Here is a 23538-nt window from a genome sequence, read left to right on the forward strand (position 1 = left end):
GTTGGACTATATTTACCCAGTATGGCAGATAAATCAATTCCTTCTTTTGTACTCCAAAATGTTATAGTAGGCCTACACTCGTACGCCTACTGTCGGAACAGGGCCACAATGGAGCCTGTGGATTTTTAAACATTTTAGTTTTTGTTCCACCGTTTTACAAGCCGAATAAAAAGCAAGCAGGGACCCTTTTTACAAGGTTTTAAGGGGGGGTGAGGGGTTTATGAATGTGTATGTGTGTGTGTGTGTGAGAGAGAGAGAGGGAGAAAGAGAGAAACAGTTACAATAGTTTTATTATTGCATATTTACTTACAAAAAACATTCCTAATCTGCAATCTTTGCATTTCTTGTAATTTAAATAATCATAAATGACCATCTTCTGTGCAAATAATGGAAGTAAATAGAGCCAATTGAGAAATTAGGAGGAAAAAAGTCTTGTGGAACACTTTTGTAGGGCGCAGCTAAGATATATTCCTTAAAGAGTCTTCTGCATTATCATTTTCTGTCCTTTGTTGTGTTTTGATCAGTTTGATTTACTATTTTTCAACGTTATTTATTTTTTTATTCATCTATCTATCTATCTATCTATCTATCTATCTATCTATCTATCTATCTATCTATCTATCTATCTGGGTCCGTCTGCTGAACAAAGTTAAAAGTAAAGTTAACAATCACGTTGTAACTTCTTTGTGTCTTTCTTGTGGACGCGTTCTTCACCTTCACTGTCTCTTGTGTGCGCGCAGAGGCGACGTGTTTGTATGTGAATGTGAAATTCCATTGGCTGCACAGATGAAGAATGGGGGCGTGGCTTCGACCTCAAATTTAACTCCGCCGTCTAATAAAGACCTTGATCTTTGTCTCAGACGGCGTACTCTTAGCGCCATCTGCCGGCCGGAGGGGCTGCAGGAGACTTGCAGACAGTGAGATGTCGTCATATTGTTGTACATCAGTCGTGTTTAGATTGTTTTTTGTTATTATTTGACTCTAGACTGTTGGCTTCCAAAGCATTGGGCGGGACACATTTTTCGCAGCAACGCTGACATTTTCTCTCGAGGCTTCTGGGATTTTGAAGACAAACTGGCCTTTTAAGAGAAAAATGTGAATTTACAATTACACTCAGTCACTTTGAGGGTTAAAATCCTCGACCTCTACCTCTAGGTGGCACCATGACCGTGCTGCTGATGGGGGGTGGGGGTCAGACTCGACCTGTTGTCTGCAGACCCTTAAGTGTTTGCTGTTCAAATCAACATGCAGGCTGTCATATAAATTCACATTAACTCATTAATTAGGACGATCAGTTTCAGATTATGGACACGAGTGACAGTAACGAGGAAGAATCATATGAGCAAAATTACACAAGCACGCACGATGAGGTCATCCGTATACATCAAAGCAAAAAAAAAGGAGATGGAGCTTTAGTATTCACCGTGTGACTGTTACTGTGACTACATGCTGCTATACTGCAACTGCACCGCTCCTAACTGTTGCTGCTATGGCTGCGGTATTATTTCTATTCTGGTATTATTATTAAAAGTATTGCGACAAGTACAGCTTTGACATTTGCACGCTAATTATACTACTGCTGGTCTATTTCTGCAATGCTAAGCTGCTATTTACCGTCAGCTACTACTGCTGTTACTATTAATGCTATAATACTGCTGCTACTCATATTGGTATGCTGCCCAATTAATGCTCAAATACAAACGATTATTATTGTTGCTACTATTAGTATCGTTAATATTTATTATTGTTATTATAACAAATACCAGCCTTGATTAACCTAAAATTATTACTATTTTCCTCAAAACCATGAGAATTTAGATATTTATACACAAACACAACCCAATTAATAAATAAATGTGCCTATTTCCACGCACGCACGCACGCACGCACACACACACACACACACACACACACACACACACACAGTTTACAGATCGGGTTTTGTTCTGCATTTCTTCGCCTGTAACGCGTCTGTGAGGGATTAAAGGCTCAGCAGGCCAGTGAGGGACTTTATTGCAGGCCATTAGAGTGAATGCCTTCAATTTCAACCAGAGACACAGCTCCTTTCATCTTCCTCTCTGTCCTTATACGTCACACACACACAAACACACAGTCTCAGTGAGTGAATGTGTGTGTGTGTGAGTGAGAGAAGAGACAGAGAGAGCAGTAGACTGCGTGTATTGCCCCCATAAAGTCATTAAGTGAAGGAAATGGTGTTTGTGTCAGTGTGGTGCGGCTGCTTTGCGGTTCAAGGTTCAGCCTTGGACTCGCCGCCTGTTTCTGCCGTCTGGTCCGGTGGTGTTCAAAGTCTGGGTCGGGAACCCAAGCGGACAACCGAAGAAGAAGTAAGACAGAGTAGCTCGCCTGTGTTCTATGTTGCTCCTTTATGTCACATTTCATTTTCATTTACACTTCTGCTCCTCCATGTTATTTGATGTTGTAACGTGAAGTTAGTGTGTCGGAATAAAATGCTGTTTTTTCAAATTAACGTAAACACTTGTTCAGTTCCATTCCCAAAAACATTAATTTCATTTTATTATTATTGTGAAAAAGCCTTACGAGGACATTTTCCAACAATATTCACTTTTTAACTTTAAATAATAATTAGCATATCATGACCCAATCTTACATGTGTACATGGGCAAATATGTTCCTCTATAATCTTCCTCTTCACATCATTATTTAACCTACAATAGCGAATCAAAGCTGTCAGATTTCTTTTCATTGTTTGAATGTTTGGTAGAAGTACAATCCTCCCAAAACCACATTAAAAATAATTCCATGTGGTTTCTTCAAATTAAGAACTGCGTATGGCTTAGAAAATACCCACAGTAGTTTTTCAAATGTTAAAATAAAATGTATTGAAATCCAGATATAATACTTACTGTAAACCCTAGGGCTAGTTTAAACACAATCTACTCATGAACAAAGTAGCTGATGAGATGATGATCTCTGGTCATTTCATGTAACATTTAATGTTTGTTTTTTGTTTTTTACATAATACATCAAATTACATCAAAGTACACCATAAAGTAAACAAGGTTAAATGAGTGCAATCATATTTTCTTAAGTACAGACACAGGAACATCAAATGATAAGTAACATTCTGTTGATTGTCTTTGCGTATATGCAAAATAAAAGCTTAAATGTGATGTTATGAGGTATAAGTATATAGGCATCACTTGTAATCGTCATGTGAACATGTCAGTTTGAGCATGTTCAGCTAACAGAGGAATCACCTATACTCACTCAGTCACACACACACACACACACACACACACATCTTTTATCAAAATGGATGAAAATCACAAAACACAACAAAATGAAATCGTTCCTCTGAAATCTACAACGCTAGACTCTGCTAACATGCACAAAGCAGAAACACTTTAACACATTATTTCTTTTCCCATAAATGTACACATAGGAGCATTGAATGCCTCAAGATTTGTTACCTTTGCTATACCCTGGAATCTGAAGTAACTCAGCGTCCTTTCATCAAATAAAACAAAAGACAAGCAGAAGTAAGGCAGTAAAAAACAAACTTTGCTTGTAAAAAAAAAATCCTAAAAGCTTTTCAGCAGAGGAAAATGTGGCAGTTCAGACTGGAAAAGACATTTCAAATCGGGTCAAAGTCAACAGAAATAAGTGAAAATCAATGTCAGTTGCATTTTGGTAAAACCGTCTGAAATTTATGTCACTATGAGATGCGGATTTCAGCAAGAAACAGAAACTCAGAATGACTCGGAGGAGCCCAGTTTTGATGCCTAGTGTGAAAATGTGTGTAGAAAGGTGTCGGATGTATTTTCCTCATCTAATGTAGATCCATGTAAGCTCTGGAGTTCACTGCAGTGCTATGATCGAGGACAGTTTCAAGGCAAAGAGGTGCAATGCAGGCCAACTCCATACCAGTCATCCGCGGGCATGCAAGTATAGAAATGTCTGCCCCTGTAAGTCGCTCTATGTAAAGAGACGCATATATACGGTATTTCCCTCCTGCTAACAATGTGACCTCAGAGGTAAGTTAGGGTCAGATAAGACAAGGGGGACAGAATAAATAAAAGACAAGCAGTCTGTGCGGTATGTCGGTATTTGAAATAGAGAAGAAAGGGCCCGACATTGAGCGCTGGGGTTCTCCTTTGACAGTAAGTGAAGTGACAGTGGACTGTTTACATTCCTGCATTGTATGGAGACAGACATGCTCATCCTGCTTGCCTACATAGCTGTCACACACTGAAAGATACAAACTAATTACACAAATGCCACTAAAGTTTGAGTCCCTTTAATCTTGTCAGTTCTCACGAGTGTAAGCATTCGCTGAGCTTGTCCTCACCGTGTAGAAGACCCTGTAAACCGTGAAAGGTGTCCTACGACTGTCCAGGCAGCGGCAAACACAACACGTTTCTGATATGTATTGCGGGAAACAAGTTTAAACTGATCGAGTCTCTTGTTTTGAAAATCCAGGTGTTATTTGGTGGAAAATGACGAGATTTGTCTGTACCCTTTAGAACAGGTGGTATCCTGTGTAGTAGGGAAAATGCTGCCTCTTCAGTTTTTTCTCTTTCATCCTTCTATTCTGGAACCAGATCTTCACCTGTCTGGAGGGAAACAGAGCAGAATGGAGACATGTGATTTCCATTCAGTTGCTTCCTGATGTTCTCATCTAAGTGCTAGTTCATTTCTAAAAGATTCACTCACTATTGCCCATTTACAGTAAAAAAGGGTGTGTCATGCCTGTGCAGTATAATGGAGCTCTAATGAATCCGTGGGGCTTTCACAACAGTACAACTATTCGAGCTTTTTCTATTTTTGACAACAACAACATTAACAAAATTTTAGCCACTTCTATCTTCACCAAAATGGATTTGCTTTGTCATAATTTCAACCTATTTGATACTCTGATTGTCAGGGAGATGCGTAATATAAAACATTGCATGTTTTATACATGAATCAAAGCTGCAATGGTTTTATTAATTTTAAAAAACGAGAAATATATTTTCTCTCTCTTCCAAGTCAGTTTGCTCTACATGGTTGCATGAGGTTGATTTGGGCCCCCAGAACCATGCATAGGACTGGAGAGCTCTCCTTGATTTATTTTGGGAATGCAGTTTTAGATGATACAAAAACATATCCATAGAGTTGAATGGGATTTTCAAAAAAATCTTCTAAATTAAGACACATTTTGCTAAATCTAATGCATTGAAATCATTTGTCAAAACCCATCAGCTCATGTCAACGCTAATGCTACATAAATACCCTGGATTATAGCTTTTGTGTCCAAGCTCTGCAAAACCTGCCTGGTATCCACAACTGCTATTTGTACTTCGTCGGTTGCATTTTGATTGACATAGCATATGGGCTGCTTTATTAGAATGTGTCACTGTATTATTATGAACCAAAACCTCAGCTGTGTTTAAGTGTAACTCCGCCAGTGTATCATTGAACTTAAGTTGCTTTGATGTGCCAAACAAAGGTTCAGGCATATTTGATTGACAATGGAAACATTTAATTGAGTTCTGTATTGAGTCATAGTGGCATAGAACACACACACACACACACACACACACAGGCACGTACCGATCTGTGAGGCATAGCAAGCGGGACAGCTGGAGGCGTCTGTCCTTAGTGATGTAAACATTGAAGAGAAACTCTCTCTCCAGCTCTCTGATCTGCAGTTTGGAGTAAGGACAACGTTTCTTCCTCTTTACAGCTGGTTCTGACAGAGGAGAGAGAGAGGGTGAGAGAGAGAGACTTTCACAACAATGTTGAGATCAATCAGGCAGCATAGAATCAACACAGTAAAGCCTCATAAATGCTCATGAATGATAGAGGCATTCTTCAGTGGTACATAGGGATAACACACATCCTTACACTGAGAAAGTATCAATGTTTATCTGTTTACTTCATTCAAACAGATGATCCAGCGGCCATGTTTGATTATAGGTTTGTTTGCCATGGCTCCAAAATTGGAGAAGAACGATAGGTGTAAATAAAATTGGAGAGAACATAGAGTTGGTCTGTGTAAGTGATTAAATCTTTGCCTCGGTTTTTATTGTAACAGGCTGCTTCAAAGAAATTTACTCAACTGTTTCATTGGCCTGCAGCATATAGCAACTATGTGCAGCTACATAGCACCGCCGCCATCATGACTCATTTAGGGTACAAACTAAAAATGTGTATGGAAAGGAAAAGCAAAAAGTCTTAAAGTCTTATTTTATATTTAATACTAATACAATCAAATATTTGGGCTCTGGTTTGGGGAATAATGTAAGTGCTGCTTGGTTTTAGACAACATGGCGCCCTACATCCAGCTAATTATTGAACACAAGCAGCCTCATGACCTCATTGTTAGGTCCCAAAATTCACGTGACTCCAACACCAGAGAGCTGCCATGACAATTTACAGTGTAAGGTGATAGAATTGTACATATATATCAATTAAAAAATAGATAGGATATTAAAAAGAACACCAATGAGACCACAGTATCCTCTGATAAATCTACTGTGTGTATTTGTAAATAAACAATATTCTTAGTCATTGTTTTGTCACTTAATCTTGCTCTTGTATTAGTTTGTTTACGTCCTCTTACCATGACTACAATCCTCCCCGGTGCTGCTGGATAACGCCGCGTCCTCCTCGTCCTCCCTCCCCGCCACGGGTGACTCTGCCGCCGCTCTCGCCGCCTCGCTGCTCCCCCCGCCATGACAGCCTCCGCTCCACTCGTCTCGGACGGACTCGCTCTGGTTCCCCGGCGCGGCCCCCGTTTTCAACTCCTCGCCGTCAACCGGGTCGAAGAATGGGTCGAAGCCCGGCGGGAGGACCCCGTTTCTCGCCGCCGGCAAGAGGAGCTGCGAGGGCGGCTTGGACGCTGCGTAGCCACCGATGAAACTCCGCTGGGCTCCGGCTTGCGCGTGGAAACGAGGGCCCGGGGCGCCGTAAACCGAGCGCCCGTACAGGAAACGGTCGTTATCGGAGCTGAATATCCTCTCCGGTGGGGACTGCATCCCCGGGGCCCTGTGGTAAACTACTTCCCCCGGCGTGTTGAAGCATGGCGTCTGCGGAGAGGCGACGGGACGGGGCGGCTGGTAGAGGGACCATTTCCCCGGTGGAGGGAACTGCTGCCGGGGCTCGGGGCAGCAGAAGTCGCTATAGTCCTTCAGGGCGATGCTGCTCTCGGTTAAAAACGACGAACTGATTGAGCTTAAGTCAGACTTGGGCACATAGTAGGTGCAGCTGGGCAAATACATGGCGCATTGTACTCTGAAAGCTGCTATAACACAGTGAAGATGTCAGAACTTTACAGGCCGGATCTCATTCAAACAGCCCACAACAAAACATCCAACTTTAATGAGCACATCCTCAAAAACTCCCTGCACTTTAACTATCAATCAAACACACACTTACAGACACACACACACCCTCCCTTTGGCCTGCCGTGTAAGTGTACAAAAAGCCACACAAACTAATCTATCGCTTTAACGTTTACCTGCTAAGGTCAAAACAAACCCAGTGATGAGGATGAGGATCGTCCGAGTGAAGGAAAGTGAGCAGTGAACACTTTGACCTTGAGCCTCCAAACTGCGTCTGCTGAATACAATTAACTACAGCATACAGGCTGGGCTGCATGTTTTTACAGGCTGTGTCAAATGCAAGCCTCGCCTGCCACACACACGCACACACACACACACACACACACACACACACACACACACACACACACACACACACACACACACACACACACACACACACACACACACACACATATACTCCCACGCACACAACTCTATATTATACTGCTTGGCGTGCTGTATAATAAAACACAAAAACACAAAAACCCATAAACAAAAACAACACATGGATGTTTATGTTTAAGCATATAAAGAGAACATACACACACACACACACACACATTACGAAAGTTTTTGTTCATTTACATTTTTTGGGATGTGTGGGGTAAAAATCTGTGCTCAGCAAAATAAACAAGCGCACTTTTCTCTTGTTTATCGATTTTTTTAATGTACTTATTAGACATTTTCGATGAAAAACGACACAGTTATGACGGATAAAGCAGCAGAGTTGAAGGAAATCTGCCATTCCACTTAAATCAACGAATGGCTGAAGCTCTCTGCAGCCTTTCTCCTTAAATGTGGTTCCTATTGCCCGGTAGTAAAGCGAAAAACGGCGTATATGTAGTCTGTCCACACTGACTTTACGGTCTTAAGTGTTTGGACATATAACGTGATGAGTGTGAGGGTTGATAGTTGTTATCGTTACGCATCCATGAGGCTTTGAAGTTCAATGTGTAAGTGGTTAGTGCGATGTTAACATCTTGACAGTCTGCAGAACCTGAGGATTGGCACAGATTCAATGTTTCCCCCTTTTTATTCTTAGCTGGAAAATCCTGAGAGCAGGTTTGTGACTCTCATAAAATCACAATCATCACAATATATAGATCTAAATCTGATTGGGTTTATTTGAAGGATTTACTCTCTTTTAAATGGGTGAGAAAGTCTTTAGTATCGTCACATATTTATATAATTGGTTCACTCCCTGTTAAATTACCGCTAAGCTTTCCATGAGCTATCTGAATGTATAAATCTTGAGATATGAATCTGATATAAAAGTTGTTCAGTGTTTTAAAGTTTGCATGTAAAATGACTGTGATTAATTTTGATGGAGTGATTTTGTGTTGTTCCCCTGCAGTACCAGCTGTCCAAGATGTAGTAGAAGCAGATACAGCAGGAGCCGTAATGGTGGTGATATAAGGCCGCAGAAGGGGTTTCCCTTCAGTCAGAGTGGAGATACAGCAGCAGAAGGAGAAGGGCGAGTATGTAGTATAACTAACCGCTTATAGCATTAGACATGGAATTACCAACAATATCATTCATATTTCAGCAGTGTACGTGTATACACACTGAGCTCTGTACAATAACACCTTTATAATCTATTGGGTTATAATACAGACATGTCTGTGTCAAATCCGAAGACACTGAAAATCACAATTTATGTATTAATGCAACATCTAAAGGGCATCAATACACACCTCTGCTGTCTCCTGATGCAAAGGGTATTGGTTCTGGAATTCTATTTTTCATTCTTAATGTGTAATCTGTTCGCTGCATCATATATGAATCTGTTCATACATGTTGTGTGTTGGATTTACAGCTCAAATGAGGGTCACGCAATGACTGACTGCAGCTTTAATGGATAATATGAGGAAGTCTGCTTTGGCAAGGTCAGTGTGAGCTCACACACACACACACACACACACACACACGCGCACACACGCAGAGAGAGTGCGAGGCCTAAAACCTGTAAATCCTAGTTTCACCTATATCGCTGTGACATCATTACCAGGAAATAATGTCCATTTCCAGCACATTTCTAGACGGAAGTCCCATTATTGTGTTCAGTTACAGAATCGTTCGTGATTCCTAAAAACACAGCATGGTGCAAAACTAATGACGTGTAAAGCGGCGCAAGGTCGCAGGTGTCTCAGCTTGGACCGCGCCTCGGCCAATCACAGCTGAGAACCCCAAACTTGTGTCGTTCTACCCAGCAGCGTGTAGGCTCGTTGTATTTAACGGAGGCACCAGCAGGGACCAGGTTAATTACTGGAGCGCAGCGCTGCTCCTCTAATGTTTAACAGCCCGGCCGAGACTCCAGACCAAAATTCAGTAAATATAGACTTTTACTGTGTGTGTGTGTGTGTGTGTGTGTGTGTGTGTACACCGCTCATAGGTGTGTGTGTGTGTGTGTGTGTGTGTGTGTGTGTGTGTGTACACCGCTCATAGGTGTGTGTGTGTGTGTGTGTGTGTGTGTGTGTGTGTGTGTGTGTGTACACTGCTCAAAGGTGACTGTGTGTGTGTGTGTGTGTGTGTGTGTTCGCCGCTCATAGGTAACGGTGTGTATGTGTGTGGTTACTCTACCGCTTGGGTTGTGTGTTATTGCGAAAAGATTCTTTACATTCGTTGAAATAAACGTGTTTGTTTACATTTTGAGTGACGGGACTGTGCCACCTAAGGCCGCAGAAATAGGAAAGGACGAAGGAGAGGACGAAAGCAAGTCTGTCTCGTCTTATATTCTTACATATAAACAATAGTTATGCTTGTTAATAAACAGGTCTGTTTCTCCTCTGCGGGGCTGCGGGCCGTATAGCGGCCTGTAGTGCGCATCAACAACGGCCTAAATACACGAGCTTAATGTTTATCAATGTATATTTAGGCTGTTTCTCATTTGCATTCTAACGCGTTTAATTACAATGGAGAAAAACAAGACTGAATAGGTGAAAAATACGCGAGGGCCTAAATCAGGGAAGGGTTAATTTATATTATATGGAACGTCCTGAGTGTTGGATACAAGCAGAAGTAGAAGCGTTTCTTGTGCGTCCTTGATCAAATATAGAAACGCAATTAGGGTGGAATTCTGTATTTATTGGGATCATTCCACATCTTAAATTGCAGGAAGGATATGTTAGAAGTATAAATAAAACCAGAAAGACTCATAGCTTTGACCGTAAGGTAATTATACAGCGTGAACACACACACACACACACACACACACACACACACACACACACACACACACACACACACACAGAAGAGAGACGAGGCCCTGAGCTCTGATGTGTGTGAATTCCTGCAGTGTTAACGAAAATCATAGGTTATATAAGTATAGTAGGCAAATATGTAAATGAATAAATTAGAGTTTGTCGGTTCCAAAATGTAATAAAATGATGGCGGTCGCGTTTTCTGATGACTAACGTAAAAGCCGCAGAAGCTTTACAAGGTTTAGCCCAAATTATTGTAATAATGCGCTTTACTTTGAGAGGAATAAAATATAAAAATATATTAAATAAGTTAAAGACAGAAACCCGTCGCTTGGCTTCAAAATGGGATTAAAACCAAACTCGGTGGGGAAGTAAAGATCGAAATAATAATAATAATAACAACGTGTTTGCAGTCGTGTCAAAATCCACAGGCAGCAGAGAGTAATAACAAGTGAGATGTGTGTCTGTCTGTGTGTGTGTGTGTGTGTGTTTACCTCAGGAGGGTCAGAACAGGCCGCAGCTCCACATCCACCACTAACTCACCGTCTGTGGGTCCGAATGACGCGTCTGTCCAACAAAGCAGGTGTCTGTGTGTCTGTGTCTGTGTGTGTCTGTGTGTGTGTGTGTGTTTTTTCTTCACCCAGTCAGACACTGCCAAGTCCAATATAAACCCCAACAACCCCTCACCCCCCATAAACTGAAGTGCCTTTGAACCATGCCCGTCCACAAAGAAGAACAACGGCTGTGTGTGTGTTGTGTGTGGGTGTGTGTGTGGCATTCTTCACTGAGGGAAATCACATCAGCACAGTAGAGAAAATGACTTCTCTTTTACAGTTTAAATTCATTTTCTTTCAAGACACACACACACACACACACACACACACACACACACACACGCACACACACACACACACACTTACAAGCTAAATGCAAACACTAAACAAGGAATAAAGACAAATCATAACACTTGAAGCCAAACAGAAGCCTCCTAAACGTTCAGATGTGTGACACCAGCCACTGACCCAATAAGATGGAACAGCTCCTCTCACACACTTTTCCCTTTTTTAAACTGTGAAATCCCCCTAACACACACACACACACACACACACACACACACACACACACACACACACACACACACACACACACACACACACACCTCCTTTATATTGCCAAGCTGGGGGAGATATGCAAGTCTGAGATCCACTGGAAAAGAAAGGGAGGCAATAATTGAAGATAAAACATTGATTCCCTCCCCAAATATTCTGTGATCATGTGCCACTACATCTTATTTCATTACATCACAACCATACACACCTGTGGGCAGAGAGATGCAGACTGTTATTTTAATTTAGAAAATTCTGCCTATACTTAGACCATCACATTTCCCAGCAGACACTGAATGCTGCAGGCTGCTCGGTCTCCTCACATGAATATGATTCAATGTCAATCCCCAACCTCATCACACAATGAGTGACTTTATTGGCCCTGAATCGGTCAGTTGAGCTGCAGAGATGATGTCTCCCTCCAAAACTGGCATCAATACACTGTTCATTACTGGCACCAGCAGTCTGATCTGCTGCATGAGTCCCATTAGTGCTGATTTCTGTCCACATGCCACCAATTTTTGACGATCAGATAAGAAAGTGAGGCAAACAACAAGATAGTAATTCATGAATGCAAAATGATTTATCCTCCTGCGTGACGCCAACTCAGCAGTATTCAAAACCTCAAATTCAAATCCAGGTGCAGCTTCTCCCTGTGGGATTAAAGGGACGATCACTCAGCCCCGTCAGAAAGCTGCACAAATCTGCAGACATGCAGAAAAAGAAAAAAAGACCCATTCACTATTCATGATCATTTCCTCAAAAGCCTCTGTACCTTGAGGCATCACAAGTTGATAATGGCCACCATAAGCTCAGGGCCGCCTGTCCTCGGGGCCACCAAGCCTCTTTTGTGAGTTACCACTGTGTCATAAATAGTCATAGAGACATAAAATTTGTCTGCAAGTATCCTGAAACAAAGGCAAAGATTTATAAGTTGCTGCGGTTTATTTTGAAAAACATGATCTATAACGGACACGAAGACATAAAGTCTGTCTTATTTTTTATACGCATTATTTACTTCTTTATTTATACAGTATATTTACAAGTGCTTTCCTCATTTGCATGTAAAAATGTAGCGTGTGGCGTAGCGTTTGCAGCTATAGCCTGAGCTCCAGATGAGGCCACGCCGCCTTAACATTCACAGCGAGGGCCCCATCCTCCCCTCTTGTCTCTTCTCTTCTCTGTGGGGCCCTTCAAGCCCCGAGGCCCCGTGGTGGCCCATCCTGTTGTTCATATTCAGCACTTTCTCTCCCACAAGGGTGTTGATAGAGAACAATTCTGCATAATACAGTACACACCATGGTGCTGCTGCTATATTTTACATTTTTGTTTTATTCAGATTCAGAATGAATTTGGCAAATTTTCTTTTGCCACCGTGCATTTCTCTTACGTGTGTGTGTGTGTGTGTGTGTGTGTGTGTGTGTGTGTGTGTGTGTGTGTGTGTGTGTGTGTGTGTGTGTGTGTGTGTGTTATATAAGCAGGGTATGCAGGGGAGCTAGAAATGTTCCCGCTGTTCACTTTTAGAGTTAAATTTACTGCAGGTTAATGAAACTGAAATAACACCAGCATCAAGATTACTCATATCAGGCTTAATAAACATCTACAGCAAATCCAGTGTGGGTGAGAGAGAGAAAGAGGGAGAGAGAGAGAGAGGGAGAGAGAGAGTTTTATTAGGCCCATAACTCTTCAGACTCCAGAGGAAGCTGTAAGCATTAAAGCTGAAGGCTGAATCTCTGCACACTGCGGCCTAATCTGAAACAGCTCAGCTGGCAGCAGGGGAGAGAGAGAGAGGGAGAGGGAGAGAGAGGGAGAGAGAGAGAGAGGGAGAGGGGGGGGGGGGGAGAGAGAGAGAGAGAAATGGCCCTGAATGTTAAACAAATGCCAACGCTTCATAATGTATTCTGCTCTGTGATAACAGCGGAAACACAATCAGCTTGTGTGTGTGTGTGTGTGTGTGTGTGTGTTTGAAAGGTCTGGATTGCAGAAATAACCAGGTTGATTTGGTGTGTGACATTTACATGACAATGAACCCAGGAATGATAGAACGGGTCACTATGCTCAGCTCATCATCACACATCATTTACAATCACTTCCAACTGTTGCAATTCAGTCGCTTGCAATTCATCCAATAAGATGAAACCTATACTCTTGTAATATACATCACTGTATCTTACACACTTCACACACACTGTGGAAGGGACTAAGATGGTGTCATATTTAGGACTTCCAATGTAACTGCAGTCACACTTTGGCTTCCAGTTTAATGTGGAAACTTAACGTCAGTGCAAGGAACATTCATTTAGGGCAATGTCAATTCCACATTGCTTAAGAGTGCTGTGCCCAGGCATCACTCATTGACTTAATGCAAGGGTTAATGTTATGCATGCAGGAGTGAGGTTTAGTGGCTGTTGTAGTCTCTGTGTTTATTTATACCTATAGTGACAGTATTTGATTTCCTATTGTGAGATTATTTGATTCCAGAAAGTCTAAACATACAATTCTTCATTTAGTTTTCCTTGGTTTAGTTCGGATTTGCGTCAAATTTATTTTAAATTGCTTTGCAGATTGGATTGGGTTTTGTTGTTATCATCAAAGCAGAAAGCCAAGCTGAACGGTTCTCTCCTCATCATAGAGGCTTCTGGCGCCCCTGTGTGCATACATGAAGTACTGCAGGTCAGGGTGTGTTGCGTTAGGCCTGTGATACAGCATGGCTCCATATTTATCCGGGAAAGAGATTTAACTATTTAACAGACTCGACAAAAAGGCTCAATGGTTTGTGAGTAATTGGGGTTATTTCCCTGCGAATCTCCATGAAAAGGGATATTTCCACTACTGCTTCAAGCTCACATTTGTTATTGCAATGCACCTAGAGAAAAAAATCAAAGGAAAAAGCTGTCAAATAGCTGCTTTCAATATCCTTTCTATCAGAAAACTGCAGTCTTTGAGGAAAATTTCCCTATATTGTGAGCCAAAAAGAAATGACCTGGCCAGTCAAGACATTCCTCCAGAATTTATAGCTCTTCTGCTTTTAATCCACTCAAATTCCACTTTCTTTATAAGTGAACAGAATGTGCACAGTTACTCTTGTTTAGATTGGAGAGGGATGAAAGGAAGGAGAGAGCTAAAAAAAAATGCCCCTTGCTGAAGCTGGCTTTTGTGCGTCACATAAAAAGCTGTACTGCCAAATATGTAAGTCAATTGACTCAATAACTGACAAAAGTTAATTAATAAGGTAGAGGATTGTCAATTGAATTATTCACGCCTACTTTTCTGCATAGAGAACCGATGACTTGCTTTGTCCTCACTGCGTAGTCTAGACGCTATAATAGGTTAGATTCTGAACTATCAGTCATGTTTATTTGCAAAACAAATCAGTCTATTTCAACCCGATTGGTTAAAAAGAACACAAATAAATACAAAATCGAAATAACCTGGATTCATTACTAAAAATGTGTTTTTAATATGCTTTAATCGGGTTTTTCATGAAGGTCGTTGAATTGAACTCCCCTGTAAATTAAACGGACAGGCGCGCGCTCACTAAAACAAAAAAGACTGCAACGCAAAGGATTATGGTCAATAAATACACCAGCCTCTGCGCGCGGGTGACGTCATTACGCCGCGCCTCAGCTTGGGTCACCGAACAGAACTCCGCGGCTTGTTTACCAAAATATGACATCAGATAGCAACTGTTAGCTGCGCCGTCGTTATAAAGGCCACCGGGAGCAGGCAAAAGCTCCGTGACGTAAGTATGCATTTAGATTACATCATTTTCGGCGACACTCACCGTCTCCCTGCTTGGGGCTTCGTCATAGAGTTTTGCTATCCAACACCCGGCGGCTGCGTGTGAGTGAGTTATCTAGCTAAAGTTACTTCAACAGAGTTGTGGGGATAATCGAGCTCTGCGTGTTGTTCAGGTGCTCTGTTGGCTGCAGTGTGAAATGTCGGATGTTTTTGAAGGACCAGCTGATAAAATCCATTTGTTGATCGTTTGCATTGGCCTCCTGCTAAAGTCCTTCATGTTACAGGACACCAACTACTCAGATAGCTGCTGTATGACTGATCGGACTTTAGCTTATTCAGATACTCAGTGGTGCTTTGTCATTCTGCAAAACGCTAAAGTGTAATGAATTACACACCATGTGCCAGTAAACTGAAGGCCTTATCCACACACTAGCTTACCATGAGCTCCATCTATTCTCTGCATCTAATTGACAATACAGGAAAAGCACTTGTAGAAAGAACACTGAAATATTATGGAAACTTGCAACAAACAAACAAACCAAGAAGAATTGTCATGAACCTGGTCTCATAACTGGTTGTCGCAGCTATTGAGAACAGAAAGCCAAAGGAACAAACAGCAGCATAGAAGGGGAGGGGAGATGATTTCAGTTTCCCACAGGACCCCCAGGCCTGTAGTATATACTAACTTACAAAAACAAGCAAAGCTGGAAAGTCTTGCACGCATCAAGTCGTACATAGTTATGTTCTACTTGGAACCGTGCAATTTGGTGCAAACCACAGAATGACCCTTTTTTCAGGAAGTTTTATGAGCTCTGTGTTTTGTTTTATTCAAAGCAGATGGTACCAGGAATGTTTTGTTGTCTTTTCTTCTAAGTCCAGCCAGCAAGAGGACAGCTGCAGATATGCTATATCATGTCACATAGGCAGAAAGAGGAGAAGAAGTCCCAACCAAACTGTTTCCTCCACACTAAGTACTGAGTAACTGAGTTAAACCCCAACAACAACAGTGCCATTATGTCAGGTTATTCAATAAGCACTTTGTTAAATCCTCTAATGATGTAATCGTTGGGTAGATGCCGTGGCAGGGCTTAGGCTCTCTGTGCTCCATAAGAGAGAAACAGTGACGGCAAGGATTTTGTGTTCTGTTTACTTGAAACGTTGTGTATTAAAGACCTGTGTGTGTTTTAGTGGTGTGTGTGCTTAACAGGGACTTTCTTTGCCACAGTGAACCAAAGAAAGCAAAGAGGAGACAGCAGTGATTGCAGATATGGGAGCTCTTATATCTCGGTGGAGGGTAAGTAGATGAGAGAAACGGAGCGTGATGACAAGAAACTAAATGTGTTGCAATGTTGTGTTCTCCTTTTGCAAATTCATAAGAAGACGCAGATACGGTGACTTGAGCCAATGACTTATACAGTGGTGTTTGTATAGATGGTGGATAGAAACATTGTTGTGAGGAATAGTTGTGTAATTGTGTTCTTAGTGAAGCCATAGTGTCATGGTTCTGTTAGCTGGGTCCATGTGTGTAACACTTTACCGCCAGGCTGTGTAATGGTCATGTTCATTAAGACAATGGGATGACATCACAGGGGATTAAAAGATTTACACTAAATAGCCGACCTATAGGGCCAAATTCAATGCACAAATACACAAACAGCCCCTGTAAGAACACAAAACTCAATATAGGCTTTTCTGTCCTCAACAATGTTTTCAGACGTAATATTTGTACCCACTTGCCTCCTGATAAGCCAGCAGTGACTGTTTACCTACTGTCCACTCACTGATAATCAGTGCTAATATGTTTGCTGAGCCACATAGACACCACATGTAAACTTCTGTACTATGTTTAAAAGAGTTTCCTTAAATTGATTTTCTGATTTGATCCTTTTTTGCAGACAAAGCCGACCACAGTTGAGCAGCTGGAGAACTTGGACAAGGTAGTGAATAAACGTTGTATCTGTAGTTAAGTGTTGTCCTATGAATCAAATATGTATCAGGTCCTGCTATGCATCGCATCGATTTTGCTCGCATGGTTATCAAACAGTTTCTTGAGTCCTGGTTTTTGAGAAGCGGTGCTAGTTTATTGAAGATGGGACGTGACACCGAGCTGACTGAGTCTTCCTTTAACTCCCCTCTTCTGTAGGAGATCAAAGATCTGGAGGATTTTCAAGCCAAAAACCAGCGTATGCAAAAGGTACAACAGTAAATGCATACACTGACATTCCTCACCTCAAGTTTATTTTTCCTCATCGGCCGTCTGTGTGTGTGTTTCCAGCTTTGGGTCGGCCGGCTGATTCTCTACTCGTCAGTCTTGTACCTGTTGACCTGTTTTACCGTCTACTGTCTCTACCTACCTGAAGCATGGAGCCAGAGATTAGCCATGGCCCTTCCTTTCTTCATATACCCTGTGCTGTGAGTATATCTAGAACAGAACAGCTTAGACACGCAATGTTAAACCTTTATTTGGTTTTGATTTAAGACAGATATGTAGTATTCCACATACTTTGACTCTAAAGCCGGCTTTTGTCCCCCCAGGGTTTGGGCGATCAGGAAGGTGCTGATTTTCCTCTTCTTGAAACGCACTGAGAGAAACTGTAAGTCCACCTGTCTGTCAGTCAGTCTCTGCTGCTATAGTTTCCATGTCCACAAGCAAACCCACAATTTGATTTACTCACTTGCTTGGATTTTGTTTCTCTTTTAGCTGATAAACTGGAGGATCTGAAAGCCACCAAAAGAAAGACAGTAAGTATCTCTGCTCCTTTAGCTCCTGTTATTTAATTTTTTTAACAACTTGATGAAATATTCTCACTTAGATCAGATCTGGCTGCATGGCAACTTAAGTTTTCAAAGCCAAACTTGAGTGTGCACAGGGGAAATTAAGGCCTCCTCATCTTTGTTTCCAGCTGGAGGAAGTGATGGAGACGGAGACGTACAAGAACGCCAAACTCATTCTGGAACGCTTCGACCCCGAGGCTAAGAAAAGAGCTGTGAGTATGGCTGCTTATAGCTCCTTTGTATGTACGATGTATTATTCACTTTTATTCATTTATTCACTCTATCCTCTGTCTCTCTGTCCTGTTTGGCTTTTTTGTTGTCGTTATTTTAAGGAGCTGGAGTCGACCCCGCTGCGTCCCCAGATGCCTCCCAGACCAGGACAAGGTACAACACACATCAATACACACATTAGGAAGATGAAGTATCACATTTAAGTTTCATTGATGATGGGGTTCAGCCAAGAATTACGCTGAGTCTGAGAATGAGGGATGTGTAGGTGATACACTGATTGAAGATAACGATGGGAAAGACTGCTGTGTTAGATGTTTTCATAGGTCATCTCTTGTGAAAACCTCCTCTCCTCTCCTCTCCGCAGAGATTCGGCAGAGGGGCGTTCCGATGCGACCCATGCCGATGGGCACACCAGCTGGGATGGCAATGAGTCCCATACCTGGAGGGCGGCCTGGGGGACCTGGGGGCACACCTGGAGGTAAGAGGACGCATCCCATTCAATTAAAGATGACTGAATAGAATAGAATCATACATCTAGAGTGTGTCTCTGTATTCCTTGGTCTCCCTGCAGGACCGGGCTCTTTCACAGCACCAGGAGGACCACCAGAGAGATCTGGTATGTCCACTCCGGTCCACCAAGGCCTTATACCCAGAACCCACTGCTCTCCAATACCGGGCATGGGTAAATTGGTTACATCTTTGAGTGCAGCTTAGTGTGAATGTTTGTACGTCTACATGAATAAACAAACAATCCAAACTATATTGACAGTGGTGGTTGGATACATGTGTGTGTTCCCTGTTTGCAGGTATGCATCCTCCAGGTCCTCCCTTAGCCAGACCCATTCTGCCCAGAGACAGGGGGGCTGTGGACAGGGTCATAGAGTACCTGGTAGGAGACGGACCACAGAACAGGTAAAGGCCCTTCTTTAAAAGACATATTACATTTTCAATATGTTTCCCCTAAACACTCATCTTGCTGATCTGTAGCTTTATGGCTAAATTAGATCTTCACCTCCTCCCTCACCTCCTCTCTCTCCTTCTTTCTCTCCAGATACGCATTAATCTGCCAACAGTGTTTTTCTCATAACGGCATGGCTCTGAAAGAAGAGTTTGAGTATGTAGGTAAGAACACGGGCAACTGACCACATTTAATCAGAGATAATGTGATAAATGACACAATGTTCTTTTTCCAAAGCTGTTTTTATAATAACTCATCTTCACTCCACATGATAATCTTTCATCCGGACACTCAGCATCACTCTGTTGCTGTTGTATCTTCCCTTTATCTCTCCCCTTCCATCTCTGAAGGATTCCGCTGTGCGTATTGCTACTTTATGAACCCGGCCAGGAAGACGCGCCCGCAGGCTCCTAGGCTCCCAGAGTTCAGCTACGAGAGGAGGCTGAGGGCCGAGTCGCCTTCCCCCGGACCGGCACCGCGCTCTGGTACAGACACAGAAGAGAGTGCGTCCCCTTCTGGAGGTAGGAAAGAACACACTGGCTGCTCTGTCCGTCTTTATGTAACTCGCTCCATGTCCTAACCCGCTGTGTCAAAGCGTCTCACTGCAGTTTGCTCCATTTGACCTTTTTATGTGTTAAGATTCTTTTCCCATCCATAATGATGCTGAGTCTCGTTCTTTTGTTTAGCCATAGACAAATAAATCAGTAAAGGTGAAACATGACCATTCTTCAAGATCACCAACCTCTTTACCACAGGAAGGAACAGAAATGGTTATTATTAGGAATTGCAGTTGGGAATCCTGTCAGGCGTCCATTTATAATCACCGCCATTGCCTGTGTCCATTTACTTCCACAGTCCCTGCAGCTCTAAATCACATTTGCCCCGTTGGACACGGGAGCACACTCAGCGTAACAGTGACTCGTGGGTTTAACAGTGTGATCTTGCCTCTAGCCAAGGCTCCGGCTCCGTGGAGTTCGATCCACAGTTTCCAGATCCAGCAGAGTCCACAGAGTCCTCAGACCCGACCTCTGCAGAGCCCAGGTTCCCTTCTCCCCCCTCCCAAAGCTCTTTCTGATCTGGGTTCATTTCAACTGATTTAATCCACTTGATTGCCCCTGAATGGAAACATTTTCTCTGCCATAGAATCAATAACATAGGTGGCAGCATTAACGCCAATCCAAAATGGTCAACTCTCCTCACACTAAACCACAATGTGTTTGTTCTCTCTACAGCAGACTGGGTCAAATGCTCTTAGGTTTTATTCATGTTACCCACAATGCATCTCACACAATTTAGAAACACATGGGAGTTGTTAACTACCATGTTGTGGACTTGGTACTTCCCTTCTGGTCCAGAACAAATCCACCCTCCAAAAACCCTAGGAGTGGTTTGACCCAGATCTGCTCTGCACTGAGTGTACAAAATATTTAGACCTTAGACTTTATTTAGACTACTTTTTGGTAAAAACAAGCCTTTTGAATATTTTGTACACAAAGTGTTAACTTTCTTTTCCCCACAATCTGGCCTAGAGATCATCGCTATGGGATACCATGAATCTTACTGTGTGTGAATAACTCTGTCATTGATTTTAAAATGTATTTAAATCCATATTAAAAAAAAAAAAAGGTGCTAATCATGATGAGTCAGCAGTTATTCTAATATGTTGCCCTGTTCTTATGTGTGATCTGTAATGACTGTCACATCTCGGGCTTTGGTAGGAATGACCTTTGGTTTTATGGGATAATGGGGATCTTTAAGGGCTCTCAGCTGTGAAGCCGCTGTTCCAATCAACTCTTGCCTTCAACTTAACGTTTCCAGCTAATTTATCCATTGATTTCTAACAGCCTACTACCAATAATGTGATCATTTGTAAACCTAATTTGAAGGGATAAATACTTCTTGTTGTCTCCGTCTCATTTCTCTTCCTTCGTGTCTTTTTCAGTTTTCTGTCCTCTGTTTTTCCGTCAGTCCTAAATAACATTTCATTCCCTTCAGATGAAAAAGAGTTGGTGGAAGATGAGGCGCCAACTGAAGAAAGCGAGAACCAATCAGACGACCAGCAGCCGCAGCAGAATGAGGTAGAGGAGGAGGAGGAAAAGGAGGAGCAAGAACTGGTCCCAGAGGAGGGAGCGGAGGGAGCGGAGGGAGTGGAGCAAGGAGAGCTAGGACACAGCGCCCCCTCTGAGTCAGAGTGTCTGCCACCCGAGACGCAGCGTCTCAAAGACGACTAAGAACGTCTCGCCGGGACGTCCAAACAAACAAAGGTATCGACACAGGCCGTGATAGACGGGCGACATCATAGGGCAATAAAAGACACGACCAATCTGACCAACAATGAGGAAGACGGTACGCATGTAGAGATGGTGCTTGGTACACGACACATAAGAGAATAGATGTTATCTGCACTCATTTGTTATTAAACTGTCTTAACTTACATTGACTTATTATGCGCCGACATCACGGCCTGAACAGTTTGATTGACAGAATGGAAAAGGTCTCAGATTGATGATTGTACTCCCCAAACTGCTTCTGGATCGAGTAAGTTGGCTGCTGATACTGCCCGTTAGTACTGATAGCTTAGTATTCTCTAATTTAAGAAGTAATGTTATTTTACTATTTAAGTATTTGTTTGGCTGAATGATTTAAGTGTTATGTTTTTAGACGCAGAGTTTCTAATGGGTTAATCCCCACATGCTGGAAAGAGAAACAAAACTGTAGGAGGAATGAATTACAGTAAAACGCCAACATACTAACCACTGGTGAGCAAAACAGGCCAGCACCCTGCAGCGATTGTACGTTTTTAGCTGGTTATTGATATTCTCAGTCTTAGAAGAAGATGGTTATCTGCCAAATAGACTTTTATTTTAGTCGATATTTCCTGACTCCATTTGCACTGAGTTTGTTTTTGTATCTCTTTGGCTGTGTGGCTTTAGTGCTGTACTGGTTTTAACCCGGCCGATCACTGATGAACCGTCACAAATATTTGCAAAGTAGAGTTTAAGACCCTTAAGTTTTGCTGCTTTACAGATGAGGTTTTAGCATGATTTCAAAGGAGCTGCTTCTTCTCTCTCGTGCGCGCAGGTTAATTTTAAAGTGTTGTGTGCAATTGCAGCAGGTTGTACTGTGTGCCTTTGTTGTTGTTACCGTTTGTTTACAGTGTATTTTGCCCTTGAATTGAAATGGAAACACAGCCAGACTGGTCGGGCAAAAACATGGCATCATGCATCAAAATGACTAATTCTTCCGTTGAACACAACAAGCAGCCGGGTTTCAAATTGTGGATTCTCAGGCGAGACGTCTTCATGGTTGCGTTGTGTTAAAGGCAGTAGAGTTTAATCTTTGACGACAGCTTCACAGTTTGTTGTCGTTTCCTCATTTCTCTTCCCCCTGCCAGTGGTTCGATTATTCTTGACAAAAACATGCCTAGTTAAACGTCAGTATTTCAAACCTTCTCTCACACACACACTGCCATGTGGAATACACGTTTTTGTTGTATTTGTTGGTTTCTTTTGTGCGCTGCTATAGTTATCAGACAAACGTCTGCCAATGCTGGTTCTAAGTGTGTGCATGGCCTAATAAAGACCTGCAACTCAAGCACCTTGTCTGTAATTTCATTCAAAGTCATGGCATGATTCTGCAATTCAAGATATGAATAATATAACATCTGATCCAACACGTTGTGCTTCTTCATAATGCAACAGCAGACATTAAAACTGATCAAAATGAATTATTCAGTTGCTTTTATTTTATTTAGCTTTTTATATTCCATGTCTACACATCTGCAAATATAAAAAAAACAAGAAAAATCAAAAAAACTTCAGGAAAACCTTGCCTCATTCTAAGAAATCTCCAGCTGCAAAATAAATCTAGTTGCCTTCAGCTGAGCACATTCAGCTCAGGCAGCAACACTGCAGCTCTGAAGACTACAACTTCAAAACATACAAGTGAAGAGTGTGGAATATCTCTCATCATATGTTTGATCACATAAACATAACATTCACCCCATCATCTCAAATGATCATCTCCATATCCTGTCACTGGAACAAACTTTACATTCTTAAATGAAGTGACAGCATGTAGCAGCAAGTAAAAGGTTTAATCTCACAAAAGCAACGTTTGCCTGATATGAAAGCTCTGAAATTCAGTCATGAGCTGTGAGTTTGAGATCACTGCTGGAA

At 42.1% G+C, this 23538-nt stretch overlaps 2 protein-coding genes and 1 long non-coding RNA gene across 9 annotated transcripts in view; 2 read left to right on the forward strand and 1 right to left on the reverse strand.

The window, feature by feature from the left end:
- Positions 1–9227, forward strand: part of LOC143008627 (uncharacterized) — a 36957-nt gene extending 27730 nt beyond the window's left edge. Inside the window, exons 2-3 of the long non-coding RNA XR_012964615.1 lie at positions 8704–8827; positions 9166–9227. This is a non-coding gene — a long non-coding RNA (uncharacterized LOC143008627). The remainder of the gene's footprint in view (positions 1–8703; positions 8828–9165) is intronic.
- LOC143008612 (homeobox protein Hox-D11b-like) lies at positions 4502–7244 on the reverse strand. Its single transcript, XM_076160457.1, has 3 exons — positions 6581–7244; positions 5575–5716; positions 4502–4595 (listed from the first exon to the last, which is right to left on the reverse strand). Exons 1-3 carry the CDS (start codon positions 7242–7244, stop codon positions 4502–4504), a joined length of 900 nt encoding a protein of 299 aa, XP_076016572.1.
- A 1845-nt stretch (positions 9228–11072) lies between the features above and the next one.
- On the forward strand, positions 11073–22954 carry lnpk (lunapark, ER junction formation factor). 7 transcript variants are annotated; one of them, XM_076160372.1, is made up of 16 exons: positions 11073–11132; positions 16622–16690; positions 17292–17333; positions 17540–17590; positions 17672–17808; positions 17932–17990; positions 18098–18138; positions 18300–18383; positions 18504–18555; positions 18767–18880; positions 18974–19084; positions 19209–19314; positions 19454–19524; positions 19711–19881; positions 20216–20401; positions 21356–22954. In XM_076160372.1, exons 2-16 carry the CDS (start codon positions 16664–16666, stop codon positions 21589–21591), a joined length of 1488 nt encoding a protein of 495 aa, XP_076016487.1. In that variant the 5' UTR covers positions 11073–11132; positions 16622–16663; the 3' UTR covers positions 21592–22954. The 7 variants fall into 7 exon arrangements, with proteins under 7 accessions (XP_076016487.1, XP_076016484.1, XP_076016489.1 ...); XM_076160369.1 differs by lacking the exon at positions 11073–11132 and adding an exon at positions 15285–15397; XM_076160374.1 differs by lacking the exon at positions 11073–11132 and adding an exon at positions 15285–15397 and having other exon boundaries at positions 20312–20401.
- Positions 22955–23538: the final 584 nt, after the last annotated feature.

This window comes from Genypterus blacodes, unplaced genomic scaffold (assembly GCF_046128005.1).
Source record: "Genypterus blacodes isolate CSIRO-AG114 ecotype Tasmania unplaced genomic scaffold, CSIRO-AGI_Gbla_v1 ptg000105l_1, whole genome shotgun sequence".
Classification (NCBI taxonomy): domain Eukaryota; kingdom Metazoa; phylum Chordata; class Actinopteri; order Ophidiiformes; family Ophidiidae; genus Genypterus; species Genypterus blacodes.